This window comes from Pocillopora verrucosa, chromosome 9 (genome assembly GCF_036669915.1).
Source record: "Pocillopora verrucosa isolate sample1 chromosome 9, ASM3666991v2, whole genome shotgun sequence".
NCBI lineage: Eukaryota > Metazoa > Cnidaria > Anthozoa > Scleractinia > Pocilloporidae > Pocillopora > Pocillopora verrucosa.
Genome location: NC_089320.1, coordinates 16336758 through 16363430, shown reverse-complemented (window position 1 = coordinate 16363430; position 26673 = coordinate 16336758). Strand labels below are relative to the sequence as shown.

Below are 26673 nucleotides of genomic sequence, written 5' to 3'. Positions count from 1 at the left end.
ATCATCCAGCATGCGTACTAAAGAAATGTTTTGAAAACATGCAGACTTCTTAGAACAAGAGCGGAAGTCGACGAAAATAGCATCTTTCACCGTGCTCTCAGCTTGGTTTTAGCGTAAATACAAAACAGAGGATCTTTTGGTGGCGTTTTCTTCGAGTTGGACACAAAACAGTTCATGGGAAGTTTCCAATGCATTCTTAAAAAGCTTTGAAATACAATAGCAACTTTCTACAATCGTCATATCAATTGGCAAGACGGGAAGTCAACCCACGGGAACCGATTTTCCTCGTGCATTACTCTGTGCCGTAATCGAGATCTACAAAGACTGTCCGCTCGGATAGAGAGTTTCTGTAGTAAAGAAATATGCAGAAGCGACAAGAGACTCAAGACTTGCCGTCAATGGAAGCGGAAAGCATGAATTCACAAATGTCTTACAGTTCTGCTGAATTTAGTGATCGAGGCAACAGCTTTAATGGGTTCGAAGAGAATTCGCAGCACATAAACAATGCCAACATATCTGAAATGCTTAATCAACAACCGAATTTGGTCAGCTATCAAAAAAGATTAGAAACCTTTACACGATGGCCATCCAGCAGCCCTGTAAAACCCACCGATTTGGCCGCAGCCGGGTTCTATAGTGTCAATTTAGACGATCGAGTTGCGTGTTTCAGGTGTAATTTGCATTTACGGCAGTGGAACGTAGGAGATGATCCGTGGATGGAACACAAACGACGTCGGCCTTCCTGCCCTTTTATTAAAGAAGGTGAAAATTTGAACGGTCACGTAGTAACTTGTAACCCTGTAGAAGCTTCAACAGGTGTTCGAGAACCAGTCCATCCACCGTTTCCAACAGTAACGCACGCAAGATATGGAGATCATGTGTATCTCACCGAAAGAGATCCCCCAGTGAATCGTGAGAGGTTGATATATGCTGAAAGGCCACAGTATGCTACGCACGGGAGTATGTTTGATACCCAGGAGCTGCATTACCCTGTGGAAACTCGAACCGGTGTCCCGCAGGATTATTATGATCTTAGAAGAAGACCACAAGAGTTTCTCGGAAAAGATCCCATGCCTGTTGATTTTCAACGCTGTCCAGAGCACGAGCAAACCGTTACAGAAAGAAATCAGCATGTTGTGGTGAGACAGGGAGCCAATCAGATTCACATTGTGGGACCGGCTGTCTACCAGCTTAACCCAGAGGACGAACTTAACATACAAAAAGGAGAGCATGGCTTCCACACGCAGATTAGGACTGAGAGAGATTTGAGACAAGTATACCCAGGGCCTCAACAGACAGGCCGAGTGCCACCATCGACGGAGACGAACTTCACAGGTTCACATCCTTTTCCCAGAGACCCTTACCGGTACATTTCGGAAGAGCAAAGATCAGGCACGAACCAGTTTAAACAGTCCGTCATATCTTATCCACCAAGCTATTCTGGAACGTTTCCAAATCAAACTGGATATCAGCGTTCAGAAAGTGTAACGAACGAAAGTCCGGTGAAGTTCCATAAAGGAAACCCAAGTGAAAAGAACCCGAGCAAATCTGAAAACGATATTGTCGAGGCAAGACCCACTCAACCACCCTGTAACTGGCAGCAGTTTCCGCCGGGTCGAAATGTTCCTGGCTCAAGAAGGCAATCCCAAGGGTATCATCCAGCTTTTCCAGTCAAAGACCCCAGCCTCCAGACTGAAGAGCTGCCTTTGATAAGACAGGAATACGCTCGCCATGTGTCGTCACCATCTGACTTGTCTAATGAGCATCATCGTCTGACGACATATGTGGATTGGCCGCATAATCACCATATTCGTCCGTGGGATCTTTCGGCTGCCGGGTTCTATTACTTGGGTACTGGCGATTCCGTCAAGTGCTTCAAATGCGGCATCATGCTGCACAACTGGGAACCCAGTGACACTCCTTGGGGGAGCATCAGAAGTGGTCTACGCAGTGTCCTTTAGTACTAGAGCACTTAAGAGAGCGTCCTCAGGCACCTACTCCAAGCACTCCAGCCGAACATGCTGTACAGCGTGTTCCTTCGGTGCAAAATGAACGTCCGAGTTGGCGCCCTGGACAGAGTCAGAGCGGGCAAGATCTACATACGCCGATTAGAAGTGGTAACACATCGCCCCTTCAGGGAACTTGGAATACCTCTGAGAAGTACCCAGCATGCACCATGCCTAACTCAGCCAATGGGTGGAATCCTTCAACGGAACAGCGTTATTCACAGTGGCATAATCAAACAGTCACTACGTCATCGCATGAAAGTTACATGACCAATGAGAGTCAGACTCGATTTACTGGAGGATCAAGTTCAAGAGCACCCAACGAAGTAACGCAGGAACCGCGGTCTTGTTCTCCCAGGGGAAGCACTGCCATGGAACTTGACATGGAGAAACTAGGGGAGATGGGGTTCACCCAGCGTGACATACAAGAGGCAGTTGCCGCTAAAATTGGATCCACAGGATCCAATTTCAGCACGTTTACTGAGCTCGTTTCCGCTCTCCTAGAGAGGCAGCAGGCAGGAGCACCCACCTTTGGATCCTGTGCGCAGCTCACGCCACAAGAAGGTGAAGAGCGGCCTCCTCGTCCCCATCTCAACATTCCCGAGAGAGAACCCAGTCCTCGAGAGAATGAAGATCTCCGAAAGAAGAACTGTTTGAGTGCTGTGACGTCTCCCACTACTCCAGTTCCTCGTAGGGACAATCTGCGAAGAACCCTTAGTGCGCCTGCATCAGGATCATCGGATACTGAAGAGTCGCTTGAGGAGAAGCTGGAGCGAATGCAAGAAGAACGCACGTGCAAGATCTGCATGGACGCTGAAGTGGGAATGGTGTTTTTGCCCTGCGGCCATTTGAGCTGCTGTCCTGATTGTGCACGTGGAATGGACTTCTGTCCTATGTGCCGCGGGCCGATAATAGAGAAGATTCGTACGTATCTATCTTAAAACAGCTGTTTTCATTGACTCTCTATTTCATTGGAGGCTCGTAAACCTGTTAAACTTTGAGAAAGAGGCAAATCGGAGGAGCTATTCTTTTGCGTCGCTTTAGACTCTGAACGCAGATTTTTCTTAGCCACATATACCTGAGAGAAAAGCTTACTTACGTGAATTTAACGAGTCGTAATATTGTTGCTCCCCAAGTTAACTTAACTGCTTGCAAAAACTGAATGTTGCCGTGTGTGCAATAACTCTTCTTACCGCAAATTCTTGTCGTCACATCAGTAGCTTAGACGTACCTTTTACAGTCGATTCTCTTACGGGAAATATTTTCTTAATCCATTTATTCGTTTTAGGGAAACAGTGTTTATTTCAGAGTCCTCATTCGAGAGGGACTAGAAAGCAAACCATGCTGCATGTAATCTAGTGTCCTATGCAGCCATAGTTTAGTCCTCTTGCGGAGGAGAATTAGAGGGGTTTCTCGTCACGAGACCAAATGTGGGCTACGAATGAGCATTCGAATGACGAGTGTACTACCCATTAAGGTTCCACTGTAGCACTGCACTGTCGATGCTTGAAAACTAGATGTTTTACGATTCTTCAGAAATTGGTCCAGTTTCGTTTATTAAGTCGACCAATCATGAGAAACAATGTAGACTGTAGTACGCACTTATTGTTGTTAATGTCTTTTGCAGTAGAACAAAAACTCTGCTTTGAGTGCTTAAAAATAGAGAGCTAAACAAGTCTTACAGAAGGAAATTAATCGTTTGGGAAAAGTTCTTTGGAGCGATGTTGTCGGGGGAGGGGGGGGAGAGAGAGAGAGAGAGAGAGAGAAAACTCCTGCCTTTGCGAAATTACAATGGATTGGAAATGTTTGTCAGTCCACTCTCGAGTAAGAAGCTTGGTTACCATCGTTCACTCTCTCTCTCATTTTTAGCCATGAATAAATAGCAATTCAAACTCAAGTCTCCCGCTTGAAACTCGGCGAGAAGAAACTTCCGTTTTTCCCAATGAAGGTCGAACCTTCCGGACGATCTATTACAGAAAGACGATTTATTTAACTTAACATCTGCCTTTTTAAACAAGATCTCGTTTTTCCATTTTAACGGCTTGGGATGTACCACAGGGAAGGTTAAAACTTAGATATGTCTGCAATTTAAAAGTTAGTTTCCTGTCAATTCCATTTTGATTGGCCTTTTACGAGCTACCTACAGCCTCCACTCTAAAACGAGAGTAAATACAAAGCCGTTGATACGAAAATCAACTTTCTGTTTTCCCATTAGTACAAAACACATTTTTACATAACAAGCATCGCTTAGAAAGTGAGAGCTTTGGCTTATTTGTCCGTTCCTTCTTTCAGGCAGGCTTCCAGGAGACCTTCTACACTACCAGAGAGACTACAGGAATAGTTTCTTCTCTCCCACCCTCTTCTGCTCCGCGCGCTTGAACCAGAACACAAAGGTTACACCTTGGGCCTAAGTGCGGAATATTTGTTTACAAGGATCATACGCATACACTGGCGCATGAAAACCTTGGTTAACTTGGGGATGTTGGAGAGAACCACCTTATGTGCTTCACACAACATATCGTCCTACCTTGAGTGGCAAAAGTCTTGGCACAATTTACTACTTCTTGACTTTCTTTTCTCTAACTTCAATTTATCTCCCCCTCTCCCCCAATATTACCTTGTCTTCACAAAATGCTCACTAATTTCAGGCAACACTGTTTGGGCACAAAGGGAGGACTTTAAATTAGCTTACTACAAATGAACTACGAGATTTTTTTTTTGTTGTTTATTTTGTTGAGTGGAAGATTGTCGACCACCCACTTAAAGAAGGCGTGCCAAGTAATTTTGCCATCTTTTTGTAGTTACAGTGTCTTCTCGTTAAAAATAATGAATGCTAATGCACATCTTGCCTTAGAGAAAGTCAGCTCAATCAAGAGGATTTTATCAATCTGCAACGGTAGCTCAAACACAGATCTATGAGAGACGTTTTCGAGAAAATTCGTACCTTTTCACAATCTTTGGGAACCCAAACTGTGGAGCATGTACACATTATTTAAACGTTAACTCCCAAAAGTGATTAGTATGCCATTTCTCCCCAAAATACCCATACATAATCCAGCAAACAGGTAATGACAATACTCAAACTCATCGGGTAGAAGTTGTTTTCTTGATCTAACACCAAATTCTCACAACTAATTTACAAGGAGATGTGCGGCAGCTAAAGGAGAAAATAAACAATTAGATCTTGAGAGTGAAAGGGTAATCAAGAGACATGACCATAAACATAATTGGAAAACGCATATTTATGCGCGTTTTAGACATCACAACAGCGAAGAGATATGTGCGTTGTCCACTGTTTACCACTAAGTTAAATGTCAATTTGAAAATAAATAAAAATATATAAAAAATATATTTATCTTGTTTGCTGACTTTATCATGTCACTAAAATATATTTACAACTTAAAAACTTAAACTCTACATTGTCGTCACTTGTGCATCAGATTTCCTCTTGGTAATTTTAAAATGTTTCAGAATAAATTTATAAGACAATAATGGATTTCGGTTAATTTAGTTGAAGGCTTTTTAGCTTTCAAACATCACGCTATGGTTTAGTTGCGCCACCCGTGTTTTCTTTCCTCTTTTTTGGAGTAATTGTATTACGCAATGGTGCCGAACGAAAAAAATACTTCTCTTTTTTCTTGTACCCAAGTTTTCACATTTCCATCAGAGACAAAGTAGACTGGCTGTGCAGATTTTTCCTAAACTCTTGCCTAGCTCTTTCTCGTTTTCCCATGTTGCGAAAGGGTGGGTTACTAGAAAGCTGGTCGGTGCTATGAACTGCTACAAATGGTGTGCTCAGCGTCAATTTGACTTGTAGCTGTGCATGCGGAACCTGCGATTTCTTTACTTCATCAAGGAAGTTTCTACTTGACGCAAAGAAAACCTTTGACACTCCTAAGAAACAAGTCCAGACTTTTCCTGAACTGCATCTTGTTGAGTCTGTCCAGTGATAACTTCATGTTGCTCGGAGTTAGCTGATTGAAGGCGTCTAAAAGCCGCTGACCTAAAACTCGGTCCGTCTGTTGCGCCAAAAGGTTACGTACCAACTCGGTATAATACATCTGAACAGTAAAAAGAATGGAGATGATATGATATAGCGACACTGGTACTCGAGTCCTACCTAAGAGTGCTGATGGTACCTTTCACGAGAAGCGGAGCAAAGATTTACTATGAGAAGAAAAAATTCAATATGCAGCGGCCATGAAAGGTTCTCTCTATTACATCCAATTTAATGAAATATTCAAACTGAGGATATCATTTAAAAACACAACATGAAATGAGGGGATCACCCGAATGTAAGCTGCAGCTTTGAAGACGTTTTCAAAATTCTGACACATGGCGATAACGCAATTTTTTGGTAAAGCGAAGAAGCCTTCTATTTAGCGAAAAAAAAACCTTGTTGATTTGACGACATTGATATGTTAACATGCGAGAGATAAAGGACCTCCGCGGCGCGCGGTAAAGATACAACATTCTAAAGACAAATCTTGCCATAAAACGCACAACTGCAAGATGAAATTTGTTTGAAATAGAAGCTGGAAAAGAAGGTCAAGAACAGTCAACGCCAAAAGAATTTAAAAATCACCTGATGACAACAAATCAAAGCAAGAAAGGCCTCCGCTGCTGGTTGAAGCAAATCCATGTCAAATGACTTTAGAAGAAGCATATCAAACAGAGTCTGTCCAAAACAGAAACAAGGATTAATTAATACACTAACAAGTTGAAGGAGCTGTGCAACGGTTTTTGCGATGCACAATGTCGGATGACATCACGAGGTACAACAATTGAGGACTCACTGTAGAAAAATTGTTAAGGTTTAAAACAACTTGACTGACATAAGCTCTAAGAGAGGGTGAAGAAAATAACTGAGAGTACTGCAAATAAAAAAGAATAAGAAAATGCTGGAACATTTAAGACGGGGTACGGTTACGTGTCACCTCGAGTGCGTTTCACTCGTATGGACATTCACTTGTAATTCTTCTCAACAAAATCGATGAATTATCAAGCAAACTGATGGACACTTATCGGACTTATCAGCTAGGGCGGTGTCATCTTGATATGACAGAGGATTCTCTTCACTCAAACTCCCAGAAGTAATGAAAACGTAACTTCTCCCTATAACATCCGTACGTTATCCAACAAATAGGTAATGAGAATACTGAAACTTATCAGGTAAAAGTTGTTATCTTGATCTAACACCAACTTCTCGTCACAAATTTACAAGGAAATATGTAGCAGCTAGAAGGGAGAAACAACAATCAGATATTGGGAGTTAACGGGTTAAATAGTTCACAAGAGTATCAGTAGCAGCTAAATGGAAGAATAACCAGCATCTAAATCTTAGAGGTTTTTAAATTACAAGTGCCGGCACATTTTAAGTAAAGGCTGACCAACACTCCATTTCACCCTCAGAAAAGCAAACGTAATTCAATACCTTCAAGAAATGCTGAAGAACCTCGTGAATGGGGACTCTCACATTTTTCTGTGCCTCTTCAAAGCAGTAGGTTGCTAACGAAGAAAGAGCCTCTAAGGACATTTTTGTGACATCAGCGCCGTAACTAAACAAACAGTCAAGGAACAACACTCAAATAGTTGTGAACTAGCATCTTAATCAGAAAAAGCAGCAATACTCTAGGCGACGTCAAGCTAAATTACACCAGTTTGAGCTCCAGAGGTGAGTACCAGTGGGCTTGAAGACCCTACTAGTAAATAAGGATACTTTGTCAGTCCCACTTCTAATGAGGCCATGAGGCTCTTGAACAACTCGCCTGGCAGAGCTGACATCTTTTCAGGGTACATTTCGCACACGTAGGTCGTCAGCTTAAAAAACTCTGTACACAGCGTTGGAAACTGAAACAGTTAAGTTCATCAAGAGTTTCCAACTCACATTTACTGAAAGACCGACAGATTGATTTTAGTGAAGTCACCTTGCCAAAAAATACTGAGTTTGATTACTTTTCGAAGACATTAATAATAACTTCTCCCGTTACACACAGATCTCATATCACGTTTACCCGATTAAACCCCAGCCTCATACAAACGCCTGAGCAAACTTGCCAATACACAAAGAAAACGCTGGCAGCGTTCAGTTGACGCCTCAGCGTTTGATCGAGGTCCCATCAAGCTATTGGCTAGCTTTAAAACCCACTGTCTTAGTTGCGTGAATAATTAACAAGAGACCCGAGCTGAAAACAAGTGGGAAATCGCAAACGCAGAGGAGCTTACTTTGAGAACCTCTGGGGACATAAGAGGTATGATAATATGAAGACCATAGAACGCCACGTCAGATGGTGTCACTTTCTGATCTTCACCTATTGATAAAACAAAGACAGTTTGAATCATTTACTATAGCGCTATATTTGGAAGCCTTAACCCTTTAACCCCTAAGAGTGACTAACATCTCATTTCTCCTTACCATATCACCCCTGAATCAAACATTACGGTCAGGAGAATAAAGGAACTGATCACCAACTAAAGCAGCTCTTGATCATTAAGCAAATTCTCTTTGCCAGCACCTTAGGAAATGTATAGTGAATAGTATGGAGAATATGGATACTGATGTCCAGGGGTAGAGGGTTAAGGGACTAGTCTTTATTAACGCTCTAAGGAGGGGGGGGGGGGGGGGAAAGAATGAGTTTGAAAGGGATCACATGGTTTTCAAAAGGAACGGAGGGGGGTTGGCAGGCCGACAAAGTATCAAGGGGGGACTATAGAAAATTGACTGCCAGTAAGGGAGGGGTAGGACCATGAGAATATCATAGAGCCTGAGGGGGGGGATTAGCTAAATTTCAACCTTACAAAACCAAAATCCTCAAACATTCTCTCCCCCCCCTCCCCTCCCCCAGGCGACAAATTATAACCGATAAGTAACAAGGGAACAAATTCCTTACGTTGTCCATTATGAGAAAGAGTTGAACCATACGCTCTTAGTGATTGATATCATTTCGAGTATTCATATGTTTATCTTCGTATTACGTTCTTCACCAAAATAGCAAATATCTTAGTTCATTCGACCATGCACAAAGCTCAAAATTTACCACTATTTACACCCGTGATACTATTTACACACTTGTTTTTTTCCTTTGTCACCCAATGACAAAAATGGCCAACATCTTTCTTGACGTCAGTTTCCGTCAACGGTGAAACTCCCTGCTTTCGAGTCACACCAAAATCGAGCTTTCCGAGAAATCGTTTTAATCTTTAGAACTGCGACACTTGATGCAAGTTTCTTACCAGAGCCAAAATCGAGGCTATCCTTGGACAGCAAGCTGGAAAGGAGTTTTATCAGAAGAAGAAGATCGTTCAGTTGTTCCTCTTCTGCCAGCGACTCCTCGCTTATTTTTCCTACAAAGAACGGTTTGAGTGTCAATAAAAGCATGGCAACCCTTAGGTAGATACGATGACGCGCGAGCTAACTATAGTACCGTACATCATTTGAAAGATTCTCCAATAAGATTTCAAAGTACTTACCCAGATTACATTTCCCATACGTCTGTACAAGCCCCATACAAACTTCATAAAGTCTTGGTAATTCACGCTAAAGATAATTCAGAAAAAAATAGCAGAAAGAACAACATAACCCGTCAGAGATTTTGCTCAACCCTTAAACGAAGAAACATTGCCAGGATCCACAAAGAACGTTTTGAACTCAGTTTCTGCTATGTCACCCATGAACTCATAGATTCTTTATGAGAGTTTTCCTACAATCGTTATACCTTTTTTAATATCATTTTACCTCTTCATAAGGGGTACGATCAAACGGGCTCACTTGGGCCTCACCTAGTTTCTCTTTTCTTTACTTAAATTCAGATTTCTTTTACGAGACTACTACTGGTGTATTTTAAGTAGCAACGTTTACCAAGCTGTAAAATTTCCCAGGTGACCCCTCATGCCCCTTTACAGGAAAGAAAATTAAAAGATCACGTCTGGTTCAACTCGGTAACTAAGCCGTTTCCGTTTACTTTCAGGGGTCAGCTCAGTTATCAGGCTCGGTTATCATGCTCTCACGAAGGGGACTTGAGTATCGACATATTGAGAGCTTATGCATATCAACAAGAAGGACAGTTAACTGAACAAACTCACCTCCTCAATATAGGCAATCTGAGAGTCGACTACATCCACAAACAATTCAAGAACCAGAAAAACTACTTCGGGACAATTCTGATATACATTCACCAGGGGCACGCAGTTTGAGAGTACAGGGAGGAGGTAGTTAAACAGCGTGTTCGCATTGTGTCGATTTGCCGCCAAAGCTGTTCCTCTGAATGACTCTAACAAACACTGCATCTGACTTCGTACTGGTTCCTTTTGAGACAATTTAGTGAAGTCTGGCTGGTGACAAGTGCCCAAGAAATGCGACTGTAAGGTCCGTAGAAGCTGTAAACAGTACAGAAGAAAGATGGTTAAATTATATCCCTGTCATTGCCTACAGAAGGAAATGTAAATTTTTTACAAGCGTGACTGAGGTGAAAAGAAAACTTCCCAGTCCTCTGTGAGGAATCAAGCCGCAGCAAGCTCCTATTCTCTTACTGGAGCTAAGCTGCAGAGAACTCGGTAGTCAGCTAAGCTGTATATGGCGCCCATGGGTAAGAAGTGTTCCACACATTGCTAAGGTCAGCAATCTCGAAAGGGTTATGCTTCAAGAGAAAAAGACGCTAAATAATGTAATGGTTTAGTGGCCAATACTTAAGTAAAGGCGGTTGTCCTGAACACCAACTGGAAAAGGTGTAAGAAAGCTGCTAGTTTATTTATTGAACCTCGATGGTGCAAGAAAAGAAATTCATTCCGGAATTACGTTTGAGAGAATTTCAAACAAAGTTATTACTTTGTAGAGAAACCGCCATGCTGCGTCGGCAGGCATGGCTGATTATTAGCTACAAGCTGCTTAAGGAGGAGAAACTACTGCCATGAGTTTTAAAGTGGTGATGTTTCCAACAGTTGGAACTTAGTCGGAACAAAAAATATACCTTTAAAATCAGTTGCCTTTATTGTAGTCTACCTATGAAGATAACCTACTTACTTATCGTTCACAGATCATAATTGCGGCCATCTCTTCGGTACTTCGGCCAAGATTTGGCAGATTTGTAACACGACAAATGATCTTGACAAGATATACTGCAAACACTTTCAATTAAATAAGTTACTCACTTGATCTAAGTATTTCTTTCTCGCAGTTGTATCGTCCCCGACTGATCCTGCCAGTACAAGAGCTTGTGTAAGGTAGCGCAACACTTCAGGCGGAAGCTCGTGAAGAACAGAAGTTTTAGACATATGTTCTTGTGCTAGAAGCCACAGACTGTCGAAGGAGATTGCCACTTCTGCCCTAAATTGTCAATCAAACAAGCGGTAAGAGAAAATCAGGAGACTCATCAACAATGGACACTCGTTCGCAAAAATACTACATCCAATCGCGAGAGGGGTAATATTACATTAAAAAATTTTGAAGGCATTCACACTCTTCCTTGAAGGATACAAAGAAATGTTCTATTGAGTGTTTTTAGTAATTCGAGATGGCTTTGTTTGTCGCTCAGTGATTTCTTTAAGTGCACCACCCCCTCCCCCCCCGACAAATAAAATGTGCCCTGTAACTTTTCCACCCTAACATCAGTATGCATATTCTCCGCACTGTTCTCTACACATTTCATAAGATGCTGACAAGGAAATTTTTTTTCGAAAATCGGGAGCTTCTTAAATTGGTGATCATTTCCTCTAATTTCATGACCTTTAAATTTGATTTAAGGGTGAAACTGTAAGGAGAAATTAGACGCCAATCACTCCTGGGGGTAAAAAAAAAAAAGGGGAAAGGGGGAGGGGGAGGGGGTGGATAAATCAACCACAACTTGATCACTCATATTTTCCTGCCCTTCAAGCAGTTTGCTTGTTTTCCTTGAGTTCCAATTTGCACTTACGGGTACTTATCTCTGCTCTGATTGGTTATTGCCATTACTTCACCTCCTAATATGTCATTTACCTGTTTTTGCTGTCCACCAAGCTTAACAGCAACAAAGCAGCGTCCTCAACAATCTGTGACTCCGCAGACCATCCAGATAAATTGGTCCTAACTTTATCCAATAGGAATCCTAGAGCCCACTTTCCACCATCAGTGCATGGTCCAAACACAGACATAAGAGACACACTAAGTTTTTCATAGTCCTTTTCGTCTGGTAACAGATATGACTTAGCCCAATGCCTCAGGCACCAGACAATACTCCGCCCAACCTGGGGACTTAGCAGTTCTGATAGACCAGATCCTAGAGCATGTTTCTCCAGGTCTGCTAAGCGGAAGATAACCGACACGAGTCTCACCACTGGATCAACTCTGGAATAGTCCTGAATACTGTTTGCATCCCCTATGATAGGAACAAATCTTCTGAGGGAAATAAATCCAAGAGAGGATCAAACTAACACTAAAGAGAGTCTATCTAAAAGCCGTCTGAACCTGCTCTAGGAGATCCCTAGCCTCCTTCACAGCCGTTTCTTAGTCTCGTCACGCAACGCGTTCTTTCCTCCTCTTTCCTCCTCTCCCTCCCTCCCCCCCCCCCCCCCACGCGTTGCACGTCGAGAGCAAACAACGGCAGCAAAGGAGACTGGGAGATTTCAGAAGCACCGAAATAAGCTAATCTCGCGTTATATACACATGTACAATACACGAAGAACATTACACGTCTTGAGTCAAAAAAACAACATGGTGGGGGGGGGGGGGAAAGGGCATGTGAAGAAGTCACTTTCTAAGCATCACTCTCTCTTGGTGATTGCTTGAGAAAAATAATGAATAAAAATACTTGAAAAAGTAAGGCATAAAAGTTGAAAAACATTGCTAACAGTCAAGTTCCTCCCTAATTCCTCCCAGGACATATTTCAACCATCTTGCTCGTGAGATCTCCATCTCATTTATCTTCATCATCTGCAAAACATTTTGTGTGATCCTAATTCCAAGAATTTGGTGTTTAATTTTTTAAACAGAGAACTAGTGCAAGAACTTTGATCAATAAAATACAGTTCTTTCAACAGGGAAAATTATACAAATTCATTAAGGATCCCTTTTTCTAACTAAGATTATAAGAATGCACCAGATTTCATGATGTTTGTTTTTGCTGCAGGGAAGAAAGCTGCATCTATGTTAAAGCTTTCATACTCCACTTACCCTGGATTTGCGATGAACAGAGACACTGAAAAGTAGCCTGCACATCAACATGACTTTCTAAACTTGACGAATATGATATAATTTCTTTTGGAATCAGTGGTTTCTCCCCATTGCCATCATCAGCAAGAAAGTAACCAGAAATTAGAAGTAACCAATGTAGGTCTTCATAAAGGTTATCCATGCCTGAAAAGCCAGAGGATAAAGGCCCTTAACAAAAAAGGATAATCATAATTGATTAATGAATTGAATAATTGATTGATTAATTGATTGGCTGATTGATTGGCTGGCTAGCTGGCTGACCAGCTGACCAACTTACTGTCTGAATGAATGACTAGGTGACTGACTAACTGACTGACTGGCCGACCGACTGATAGGCTAACTGATGAACTGACTGATGAAGTGACTAACTAACTGACTGACAGACTAACTGATGAACTGACCAATGAACTGACTGACTAACTGACTGACTGACTGACTGACCCACTGACTGACTGACTGACTGACCCACTGACTGACTGACTGACCCACCGACTGACTGACTGACTGACCCACCGACTGACTGACTGACTAACTGACTGATTTTATTTTGTATTATGAGAGACAATACAAAAAGGCTGTTGAGACTCAGTCAAAGTTGACAACGACTGCCTTATTGAGGTGAGCACTCAATAGAGGTGAAAATTATGGTGACTAAGGGGAAACAAACTCATACAGGGTGACTGTGTAATACAGGTTCAACTGTACATACCTGTTGAATACTTGATGGCAGAGAGATACTTTTCAAACTGATCAACTCTAGTTTCTAAGAGTTTCGTGAGAAGGTTGAGAGCATGATCTGGTATGAGACGACCAAAGCTGCCAATAGTACATAACTGATCGACAAAAAGTTCTCTGTCATCACTATCCAAATCACAGATCTCATCAAGGTGAATGCCATTGTCAATCTGATGTGAAAATGTCCCACGCAAACCATCTGGAGCTGCCAAATGACACTGAACATAGCAGTTTAATATCTTAGTGGCACTATCACTGAATATTCCCTTAGGAAACAGTCCTGAGTACTCCAGTAGGCTAGCCCATCCTTCCAAGAATTGTTCTACAGCTTCTATAAAGCTTGTGTCCTCAGTGTTTAGCTGAAAGCAAAATGAGCATAGTCAAGTATGAGATTGATTTACAAAATGTGTGCTTAACCCCTCAACATCAGTACACATATTCTCCACACTGCTCCCTATAAATTTCCTTAGGTGCTGACAAGGAGAATTCCTCTATTAAGAGCTTTTTCGGTTGGTGATCATTTCCTCTATTCTCGAAACATTAATGTGTGATTCATGGGTGATATTTTAAGGGGAAATCATATGCCAGTCACTCTCAGGGGTTAAAGGCATAAAGTGCTTCTTGGTAAAGAACAGAAAGTCCAAGTTACAAGAGTAAATTTTAAGACAAACACATATAGAGCAACTGATGCAGTTCAACCCTTGAACCCTCACAATTTGATTTGTAATTCTCCCTTTGAACTTATATATATTTTTTACATTCAAGTAGAGATAATTTTAGGTTCTATCAAAATAACATGTAGTGGGAAGAGGGTTAAAAATGTGAAAGTAATAAAATATTGAGTGACAAACCTCTTCTTCTTTAGCAACAGCTTGTAAAAAGGAACATGTCAGGTCAGTCATGGATTCTCCGAACAATCTTAGTGTATCAACAGGTAAAGCCTTGATGGCATAAATAGGAAACACACACAGAAGACGGTTCACAATGCTACCAAGGCACAATGCCGCTTGTCCATTCATCTCCAAGCTAAAGGACAAACACCAAATAATAGAGTATTAAAAAGCTAATATTACTAACATAAACAAACAGTCAACTTAGGATGCTAACTAATATGTTAGACAAATTTTAATTACCACTATTCCCTTGATTTAAGGCCAGCTTATTTAAAGGGCAAAAAAAAACTCAGGGGATTATTTTAGTCAACAAAGGAGTAACATCTTCACAAACCACTGATACAAATTTGCCTGTTTGGGAAACAAGAGATAAGGACTGGCAGTCTGTTGGATATCTTCTTTACTTTTGTACAGTACCACACAAGTGTAGAACTTACATTTGTGAAAAAAAATTCAGAACACATATAAGACTGGCATTGGACAAAGAAAAAATTCTGAGTCCCCATGAGGAATCAAACCTCAGACCTAATGATTCCACACCCCAAAGCTCTACCACTGAGCCACAGAGACTCTACACTGAGCAAGGCCTATTATGAAGTTCATATGACACACGTCCTGCATACCGCTATGAGCAGCAATGTCAATAGCATCATGTTTGTAAATAGAATCCGAGAGATGGTAAGTTTTGAGTTTGGTAAAGAAATAGAGAAAGAGGTTTTTTGTCTTGTCACAAGTGTGGGACAAAGGAAAAATTCTGAGTCCCCAAGAGCAATTGAACCTCATATACAACTGACTTCACAATCCAAACAGGTACATTATTGAATCCCAATGTCTTTCATAATCCTACAGTTATAAAATAGGAAGTATCTGATGTTTGTGTACTTTGTGCGTATGTTAACCATACTGTACTTCTGATACAAATATTTATTTTTATAATTATTTAACTTGATCCAGCTCTCGGTCATTTTTAGCTGCTTAGTTATTCCTGGATGCTAGTACCCTTTTATTATTTAATTAATTATTATTCAAGTAATTCCTTATTATTTGCTATATAATACATTGCAAAAACTTGATAAAGGGACCATAAAGTTGTTGTTACTGTTGTTGTTGCTAGAGAAGGAGAACAAACACTGTACCTTTTAGAGATTTGTAGAAATCCCTCCATAAAATTAGATATGTATTGTGTTTGTGACAGAGTATCTTGAAATACCTCTCCACAGAGGGAGGCAAGCTGAATTAAGCACTGACCACAGTGGTGGCATATTTCATCATTGGCCTGCATCTTTAGCTGAAGCTATTGAGAAAATGCCACATTTACAAAAATGATCTATGTGGTTGAATTGACAATTTATGTATCAGGATAAAGAAGCATGAAATGTACATAAAGTCCAATTGAGATTTCACCCTTTCACTCCCAAGATCTCCTTAGTAATTCCTCTAACTGACTGCCATAAAATTCCTTTGAAGTGAGTTAGGAGAATTAGATAATGGATCAACTAGTAATCCCCTTTTTGATATTTGTGTTTGTTTTCACTACTTGTCTGTTTGATATTGTAGACATTGTAAGGATAAATTCTGCCTAGGTCACTTGTGGGAGTAAAAGAATTAAACCTGTGCTCTCCATGTTGCCACTGACAAGCTCAAGTATGTGAAATATTAACCCTTTAACTCCCAGATCAAATTTTTAATTCTTGCTACTGTCAAGCATACAGTTCTTATAGTGGTTCTTCAGAGAATTTAGTATTGGATCGACTAATTATCACAAATTTATATTTTTCTTTACTCTCATCATTTATCTGGTTGATATTTTATTGATATTGCAAGGAGAAATTCTGTCTTGGTCACCCATGGGAGTTAGAGGGTTAAGACATTTGTTAATAAAGTTACCCATCTGTAAACAAAAACCAAATTATAGCATACCACAAGTTTTAATAAAATGCCTAACACTCTACTCAGAAGTGAATAACTTGCTACTTAGGAGTTTCAATTAAGTTCCTGAGAACTTAGTAACTTATTCCTATAATGACAATTCAGTCATTTTTGGGCACAAATAAATTGTGACTTTATTGAAGGCTCCTGGTTTCATTTACGGCCTGATAAAGTAGACTTAGAGAAAAACAACCAAACAACCAAACAACCAAATAATTGAAAACAGGTTATAGGACATAGAAATAATAGTAAGAAATTCTCTAGTTTACATGTAGTTTCCCACATCCTTTTTTTGTATCCAACTTGGGTAAACAACCCACACAGAACCCAACTGGTAGATCTACCATTTTTACAACACACAAGAAGTCTTATGGCAGAACAAACATACACTGAGACCATAGATGAGTTCACAGATTCACATCATTTCACAGAGAAAGGAAACATCGCATATTGACAATTACTACACATTTTCCAATGAAGACAATTCAGGCCTGTTTTTCCCTTCTCTTATATGAACAGTACCTTGCAAAACAAGCCCACCAGAGCAGGATCAAAGATAAGCTCTCTCCAAGAAGTACCTGGTCTAAATAGGATCACAGCTGCTGCTTCCCCTGACACAAGCTTTTTTCTGTGACGTACACTAGTTAAGAAAGTCTCTTCATTATCACCATTGTCATCAACATCAGAATTGATATAATGACGAGATACTGCATGGCTAGCTCTGTGAGTGGGTAAGATGAAGCACCTTGTGTGTTTTAACTACCAACCATGAATTTGCCTCTTTGATTCCATGAAAATAAATTTAATATGTAAGCCAGTTAGCAATCTAATTTCATAAAAAAACTTTTATAATCACAGGAAAAATAACATCAGGCAGTTTTTATTAGAGTCAAATCTCAAAAGACAAGTCAACTTGTTCTGACTAATGGAAAATGTAATTTCCTTTGTGCTCAACATTGCTTTTACACAAGAGGTAAACTTTTGTGGAGGGTGAGTGTATTAACACAACAAAGTGTAAAAGGATATCAAACTTTGAAAAATCCCAGCTCAAAATCTGTTCAGCCAGAGATGACAAGTGTACTAAAGCAGAAATGTCTTGTGCTGATAGTTGATTCAATTCTGTTGCCAAGAACTGCTGCATGGATTGTACTACCAGCATAAAGATTTGTTGAAGAACTTGAACCTGATAAAATAACACATAACAAATTAAAAAACAACAACAACAAAGAAAATTCAGCAATCATGTCAGTTAATTCAAAATGTGGGGCAAAAGGTTGAAATTTTAACTGACACTGAGCTGCAAAGCTTAAGGGCAGCAAAGAAGCAAAGAATATAGCCATTGATGTCAGCAAATTTAGAAAGATAAAAGATAACTTGATTCAAAATAAATTTATAAGATTTATCTATACTGTAATGGCAACCAGAATGCCTAAACAAGAAACAAAAAGCTTTACAAAAATAAACTGGATATTAAGGAGTGAGAAGGAGAGTTCTGAATTCCAATCAATGAGCTCCCAGTTCAATTTTTGTACAGTTATCATTTACTGACCTAAAATTTAAAAATCAGTACCAAAAATGAAAGGTCAGTCACTGTAAATAAAAGAGGTAATTGGTTTTGAAGGGTTCATGAGACATCCCATGGACAACAAAGGAGAGGGAGCAAAATCTTTATTTAAAAGAATGACCAAGCATTAATCTTATTAGGAGTATTCCAAATAAATTTCTATGGCATAACTTTAAACCAAGAGTACTAAGTGATACAAAACACTTCAGCATGTAACATGATTGCTAAACTCAGATCTCCTAACTAGTGACCTAAGCTACACATTTAGTAGCCAAAAGGCAACGAAAGCAGTCAAAGCTTGCACCTTGGCCAAATCTTGAAAGTGATCTTAGTCAAAATATCTTAAAAGTTATCATACCTCAAAAGATTTCTTACACTGGATGTGAAACTCCCAACTCAAGCCAATGTCACAGCTACGTGTATGGAAGGCAAACTCATTCAAAAGAGCACGTAAAATCATGCAGCCCAGAATTTGCTGTTTTAAAATAAGAAATTTTATGATTAATCTGGATAAAAATAAGACCAATTTTCCATAGAAATACATGTGTCATATCAAAAAATGGTTTTCTTATTCCTCCTCCAGTTTTCACAAATCAGGCTCTTCACTAGAAAGTTCAGATTAGCTCTTCATTTGTGGTAAATTTGTATATACACTACATGTACATTTTCCAGTCCTAGAGTTTATCTATAAAAAACTTAATTGACGAAAACTTAAATGGAAACTACAACAAAAGAAGAACTAAATCCCAATTAATTAGATATGACCTTAAAATTGTGATCAATTTTTCATCTCTAAAAAGCTCTTACTAAAACATCATAGTTACCTCAAATAAATTTGAAAGAGATAAAATTGAAGAAAAATGTATATTTTGGTGAATGTGTTAGTAAATTAAAGGTATCAGTTCTAGCAAGTGGGTCTGTTATACAACTTAATATCTTCTTGTCACTAATTCTGTGCACAGAGGTAAATTCAACTCAGATGACCTGTAATTCTCACTACAAATACACTGTCAGATGAAACATCAGGACAGGGTTTTCTTTAAGGTTTTAAGTAGCCAGAGCATTTTTAGAGGTAAATGGTTGTAGGTCTCGAAATCCAACATGGCGGACAAAACATCATATTGTTCGTACTTTCCTGCCACTGCAGCAAGATTTGTCAAAAAGACAGTCCCCATCAGAACATTTTTAAACTAACCTTGAGTCAGAAGTCTTTTTATGTTTTCAGAAAAGATAGGCAGTGCAAATTAATATTTTTATTGAGCCCAAGTTTAGACCTGATAAACATCATCTCTGTATGGGCTCTTGAAGCAATGGAAGTAGCCGGTGAAACCTTGCAGAGAAGCCAGCATACTTCACCAGCTGCTGGCTCTTATCTACAACCCTGTCAGGGTGGTATGTAAGTTTTCTATAGTAAAAACCAATATATAACAGATACTCATTACCAGGGTAGCTACACTCACCATGTCTCTATTGTTGCTAGTCATTAGCTGAGTAACATCTTTAAGCAAAGATTCTTGTATTATATGTGAATCTTCTACTATGCTTCTCTTACAGATGACAGCCACTACTTGCAACACTTGCTCCTTCACATATTTTTGAACACTGCAGGAACAACAAGACATTCAGTTACAAATTGTGCAATGGTAGCTTAACAGCCCATAGCTGCCTGTACTTATCACACCCCACCCCTCCCCTCCCCTCCCTGACCCCTTTCTGCACCACCAAGCAAGTGGGAGTATATTTATTCCTCCCAGATGGAATGCTGGTCTATTACAGACACTTCATCTCTCAGTACTGCATCAGGTTTCCCCCCGAGGTTTTCTCCTCCATGTCGACTTTCCCAAATTTACATAAGTGATACTTTAACCCTTTAACTCCCATAGGTGACCAAGACAGAATTTCTCCTTACAATATCAATACAATATCAAGCAGACAAGTGATGGCAATAAAGAAAAATATCAATTAGGGGATTACAAGTTGATCCAATAGCAAATTCTCCAAACTAACATCACAAGAACTGTATGGCAGACAGTAAGGAGAGTTACAAACGAGATCTTGGGGGTTAAAGGGTTAAGAATATAGTGCTTTGCCCAAGAACACAACACAACAACAAATTGACACAGTTGGGGCTCCAAGCCTTAAGTCCTGATCTAGATTCAAGTACTCATACCAAAAGGCCTCTGTGTCTTCGACAAACAAGAGTAATAATTGCTAAATATTACACATGAATGAATCCTCAAAATAGTCTCAATTTAATGCACCATTCTTTCCCAATCTGTATTTTCAAAGTTCTTCACTCAAATGAAATTCTTTGCTTTTCTTCTTACCCTTGTTTATGAGTCACAAATGTCAACAGGAATGATCTCAAGGATTCCACATCTGCTTTTTCAAGAATTGTCCACTCGCGAAGGATGGCTTCTTTGATTGTTGAGGCAGCTTGGAACAGCAAATAATCATTCTTGCTTTGCTCTGCACAAATAAAAAGAACAATCCTTTTAAGGTGAAAAACTTAATTTCATAAGTTTTTCATAACTTACCCTCCACGCATAAAACAACATGAAAATTAACAAACTATAATAAAACAATAATCTGAGTGAATTTGAGTGTCCATTAGTGAGAGACAACACCCACAATAAGCTCTCTTTAATGATGACTTGAAACTGAGGTGTAAAAGGGAAGGAAGGACAACAAAAACCAAAATTTCTCAAGATTAAATAACCTTAAAGCTGAAAAACATCAATAGATCTTTTCACTGGATATCAAATAACCAGAATGGCAGATTTTTATTCTTTATATTCAAATAAATACAGCAGTGATGTGACATTGTTATTCAAGACAGAAATACCTGCTGGAGCCCCAGCCAATGCCCAGTCTTAATAAAAGCATAGAATGCTGTTTGGCAAATGTTCACCACTTTCACCCACTCTGAGGTAAGAATACACCTCAGAGAATACCAAAAATGAGTTCATTTCTTTCAAAAAACCAAAAAATGGTCAAAAACCAAACTCTTGATGCATTATTGTGTCTCTTCAGCTGCCTGAAGGTGAATAGTAGTTGCTAATCACTTTTAAACTAACCAATCAGCACACACAAAAAGCACTATTCACCTGTGTGGAATATACTAAGAGGCAAAATACACTAGTTTGGTATAAAATAATTTTAGCAATAGGTATGTGGTAAAATTTCCGCACAACCCCATCCTATATTATGCATTCAGTTCTTGAATGGAGAAAACAATGACAAAAACAATACATTTCCATTGGGAAAACAGATTTGTTTTACAATTTTACCTCAAGACTGATCTGAATATGTTAGTTTTAAAACCGTTCTTCAATCTGGGCTCTTCTAGGGCTTGTAATAAAACGTTGATAATTTTTTTGTCCTATTTCCACCGTTGTGATGGAGAAGACACAAGAGAGACTGAAAGATGACTTCAAGATTGTGTGATCGATTAAACTAAGAATTAAATTGATCAAAAGGAGATCACAATATTGGTTACCTAGGATCTGCCTGCATGCCAGGTAAGGTGACTTTGATCTTCTAAAATTCAGGAACACTTGTTCGGCGGACTGGCGCTGTTGATGCGTCACAGCATTTGGCGGAGCCTGAAAACCCACGTGCGAATTAAACCGGTTCATATGAAAATAAATCGGCTAAAAGGAGTAATCTGAACTCTTACCATCATTATGGCGGCCGAATGTTCCAGTTCCTGAATGGAAGTCATTCTAAAACCGACCGTAAAACGCACTATTCGCGGGTGAACTACATTGAAGGCTGGTTTACCTGTTTACGCGGTGCAAAACAAAGTTTCTACAAGGCAATTCTACCGTGTAGGAATGGCACTAGAACACAATTAGGATCCAGATCCCAATCAACTTACCTATCCCTCGGCCTTCAGTGTAATGTCCAAACACAAGCGATAGTTGGGGTAGGAATGTAACCCCATAAACTAATTGGAAGCTGGAAAAGAAAGGGCATGGACAAAGGAAAGGGGAATCTTAGGCTACATTTCATATTGACATTTTCCCCCCTAGGGTTTAAAAGCGGTGATTAGGAGTGAAAAAACATCTCATGCAAGCTTCTTGATTCTGGCATAGGACACACAGATTAAAAATCCTTCCAAAACCCCAAATAGAAAGCTACACAAAAGGACACAGTAAAATTGACAGCAAGAAAAAAACAACACGTAGTGGAAGAATTAGACATTACTGAAAGGCTCTGAGGAATAAGTCTCAGAAACTCTATAGTTTAGTTCCCAGAACAATGTGCTGAAGTTTCAGTGCTCAACATTGAATTTCTAAATACAAAAATATTCTGGTGATAGAGATTCTTTATGCTGGAAAACTCCATGAATTTGGTGTATGAAGTATCAAGCGGCCACTAAGAAAAAAATACTGCTCATGCACATAGCTTGCTATCCTGTCCATTCACTCTATTAGAAATTTTGTTATCAAAACATGTCCTTGTGCCTGCATTCGACCTTGTTGTCTTGTAGGATTGGTGCCTTTGTATTGCAGGCCCAGGTATTCAGGTATCCTGGATTCTTTTTACTCAGGCATAAGTTTATCTCACTCTTTATGATATTTTGATATTTGGTGTACAAATACAAACCACAAACTATCAATCAAGTTATTTTGTTGTGTTTTTTTTTCTTTGCTATATGCTACAGTGGTATCACACTGGGTAAAAATTAATAAAATAATTTATCAGCATCCCTTAGAACCTCATCCCATATCTGGCAAGGCCCAACATTAGAATTTAGTTGTAAAATGTTCAGTCTTGTTTGTTTCCAGAGAGAAAAGAGAACACAATAGTTCCATTTACTGGTACACCAGGTATGTAGCATTGGTATTGATACACTTGTGTTCTATGTGGTGCAAACTTACTAGTAATAATTATCTCTTAAAGGCAAGTTGAGTGTTAATAATAAGATTCAGTTCTGCAATACAAAGTAACAGTTTAGTTTTCTTCTATCTCTGCCTCGAACCTTATGAAGAGATGAACATCATTCTACCATTCAGTAACCCTGAGGCAGAGAGGATTTTATGTAGATGATTGGTAAAACTCTTTGTCAATAATAGACAAACACAAGTCAATCTCAACAAAACTTTATTTGTCAATGGAAGCACCATTCAATGATACAGTGTGGTTGTCTGAATGTAGAGGGTCATGAGAAAGGCTTTTGTCAATGATATTGCAACAGAACTGATAAAAATGACTGCAGTTAGGCATGCACTGAAAGTATTTCATTTAAGGGTTTTAGCACTTGCATCTCCTGACATCAAGAATAGTCTTCAGAACCTTTTCTTAGTGGTAAGTTTCAGCTGCCCAGCTGTTCACTACAATAATCTGCGAAATATCCTGGCCTCAAAAACATACTGCAAGTTAAATTTCCAAGTCCCTGATGGTAGCAACATAGACCTCAAAAAAAAGAGAAAACCATAATCAAAATTTACATAAAATAATTGAAGATCAATAAGTACATAAACAAGCCCCATTACCTCTTAAACCCCTTAGAGTGACTGGCCTCTAATTTCTCTTTACAGAATCACTATTGAATCAAATATAAAGGTCATGAGAATATGGGACAAGATCACCAATTTAAGAAGGTCCTGAAGGTCAAACAAATTCTCCTTGTCAGTTCTATGAGGGGAATTTTAAAGATAATAATGTGGAAAATATAAATACCACTGTCAGGGTGTAAAGGGTTAAGAATTGTTAGCTCAGCACATGCAGAATCCCAACACATCAACAAAGCCTTCTACCACAAGTGCAAAGACAGTGCTGCTATGTCAGCCAGTCCACATCTGTAACTGGTTTCAGGACCCCTGCACTTTCATCAAAGCTAACATAGACAAGCACAGAAGAACAGTAATTGGTGATAAGGGGTAAAATTGCTATTGCAAATACTCTGAAATGTCTTCCAAGTATGGGAGACCCTGTGATGAGTAATTATCTACCAATAAATCATTTTTATTAAGTAAATAGTCTCTTCCACAAACAAAACGAGGACAAATCATCACTAACTTACCTGTTTCCTTTACCCCATGCTTTAAGTCTTAATCAACAAAGGTATCCTAGTAAGACAAACAAAATAAAGTGAGTCTTAGGCTGAAGAACCATTCTCTGTTCTTGAACTCTCTTACTGAGTTCATTCACTCTGAAAGAGAGTTAATGGAATAATCATCCATTCTGTTCATAACTTCACCGTTGTTCATCAGTGTGAATGAAATTTAATAACACAGAATATAATTATGATCTGAACATAATATCATGAGCCCCTTCTCTAAGGTTTCATTATCCTAAACACTCACAGATAGAATATGGGGGCCTTACAGAAAAGTTATCAAATCTCTAGCCAGCAAGAGTGACCAAACAGCAATTTCTCCCTATATATAATAATAACAATAAACTTTTGAGCAGAAAGCTGATATGCAAAAAGAAATTGTAAACAGAGAGATGTTCTTAAAATTAACACCAAACTCTTAACAGCTCAAAATAAAAAAGAATGCATTGCAAACATTGCAAAGAAGTGAAATTCAGATCTTGGAAGTGAAAGAGAGTGAAAGAGCCAAAATGCTACGCGTTTTTTCCTTCACAACTAGTAAACAGTTATCTGGCTTTAGAGCGAAATATGATTAAGTATCATAAAACCAAAACGAAATTAATCACCGCAGTCAATCAGATTACAAAAGGAAAAAACTCTAAGGAAAAACGAGAAAAATGCATTTCAGTAGTGAGGTAAATGGGCTGAGGCAAGTTCACAACTCTACGATTTTATCGTTCTAACTCCCTCTTTTCCCACGATTTCCTCCTTGTATGGTTAACTAGCTTTAAGAATTTAGAAAATAACCTGACAGTTCGCTAGAAGTCATGAAATAAATAACCTACCATACATCACCTTTACGGAGGGAAATCTGTTACAAAGAAAACTGTTAGCGTCCTACCACGTGTTTCATGTGCGCCCACTGAATCATGGGATATAAATTTACACGAGATGGAGTCGGATGGGACTCTGACACAAGAGGAAAGGTACTTCACAAATGATTTGGTACCCCCCTCCAATTTCGGTCGTTTCTGTCCCATTTTGGACGTTTCCGTCCAATTTCAGAAACATGCGTTTTATATTGAAAAATTACTAAAATACCAATGGAAAATCTAAGGCAGATGAGTCAGACATGTCCATCTTATTTCGGTTAGTTTTGTTACGGACTGATATGAATTAAAAGCTAGATGGATGAAAATAAACGGTCATCAACATGACAAGCACAAGTGTTTTTTAAATAATACGTCTCGTACCTGAGGTAGATACATGTACCTGTGGTGGCGATGAGACTAGACTGCAGCTGTTTTAGGATCTCACCTTTTTTTGTTATCGTCTTTTCTGAGTACTAGCATGGTTTGGGTTAGCAGCAATCTGCACGTACCTTAGTCCTTCATTGAAAAGAAAACGCGAAGGACTATAGATAGATAGATAGATAGACAGATAGTTTTATTGACCAAAAACATAGCATCTATAGGCTGAATTACGTCTAGCTTACAATTACTAATATATATATAAATATATATATAAATACAATAAGAAAACTATAAATACCCTATAATATAGTATATAATTAAAAATATGATTGCAATTAATTAAATATCTAGTTATTAAAAACGTGACTTAGAATAAAACTGTTCTTGCAACGTTCAGTCCTACATCTTGATAGTTTATGTAGTCTTTGGTCCCCGAGGCTGTAAGTAGATGTGTTCACTTCTGGCAAAAGTGAATGTAATTTGTGTTCCTTATTTGTATAGATTTCGACGAAGAGTTTCGAGGAGATTTCTTCTTTAGGTCTTGGAACCTGAAACAAGTCCAAATCATAAATTTCCAACCAGGAATTTTTAGACGTGTTCCACATAAAGGTTACATTTAGTTTTAGTTTTCCCATTTCTTGAAGAGGTACCAACAAGCCTTACCGTACAAGGTCTCATCTACCGTTAAAACCTTTATAGAAACAATATTACTGAAGAGGTTTCTAAGGCGAAGACGGATGACTCTGACTCTTGAGACTCTTGACTCCAGTAGAGAAAGGCTACTAGATCACTACGGCTAAATCAATGTTGAGACTAATTCTCGAAAGGAGCTTTTTGTCCATAAGCCACTCGACGAACGGAAGTTTGGACAAGTTTCAAGAATATTTATTAAAGGGCGGATCTTAAACCAACAACGGGATTATTTTCTTTTTTGCAAAATTAAATAAACTTTCCAATTCCATTCAACAAACCTAGCGCACCCAACCGTATCTAATACATCACCATAGCTGCAAAGAAATTTGCATTTTTAATCACATAAATCACCTATTAATAAGCCATCACAAC

General features: G+C 39.1%; 1 protein-coding gene, 1 long non-coding RNA gene and 1 pseudogene across 2 annotated transcripts; 1 reads left to right on the top strand and 2 right to left on the bottom strand.

Moving 5' to 3' along the window:
- The first annotated feature begins 46 nt into the window (after positions 1–46).
- LOC131780619 (uncharacterized) lies at positions 47–5357 on the top strand (annotated as a pseudogene).
- Positions 5299–22118, bottom strand: LOC131780638 (exportin-4). The gene is made up of 21 exons (XM_059097252.2): positions 21989–22118; positions 21809–21914; positions 20637–20778; positions 19770–19911; positions 18668–18784; positions 17772–17928; positions 17268–17380; positions 15953–16110; positions 14775–14949; positions 13898–14282; positions 13150–13356; positions 11977–12355; positions 11154–11328; positions 10089–10382; positions 9477–9543; positions 9240–9350; positions 8232–8317; positions 7726–7856; positions 7441–7564; positions 6592–6684; positions 5299–6067 (listed from the first exon to the last, which is right to left on the bottom strand). The coding sequence occupies exons 1-21, from the start codon at positions 22031–22033 to the stop codon at positions 5870–5872; spliced, it is 3405 nt and encodes a 1134-aa protein (XP_058953235.2). The 5' UTR covers positions 22034–22118; the 3' UTR covers positions 5299–5869.
- Positions 22119–23401: 1283 nt separating this feature from the next.
- LOC131780571 (uncharacterized) lies at positions 23402–25268 on the bottom strand. The gene is made up of 3 exons (XR_009339882.2): positions 25201–25268; positions 24341–24386; positions 23402–23730 (listed from the first exon to the last, which is right to left on the bottom strand). It is a non-coding gene; the product is annotated as an uncharacterized lncRNA (long non-coding RNA).
- Positions 25269–26673: the final 1405 nt, after the last annotated feature.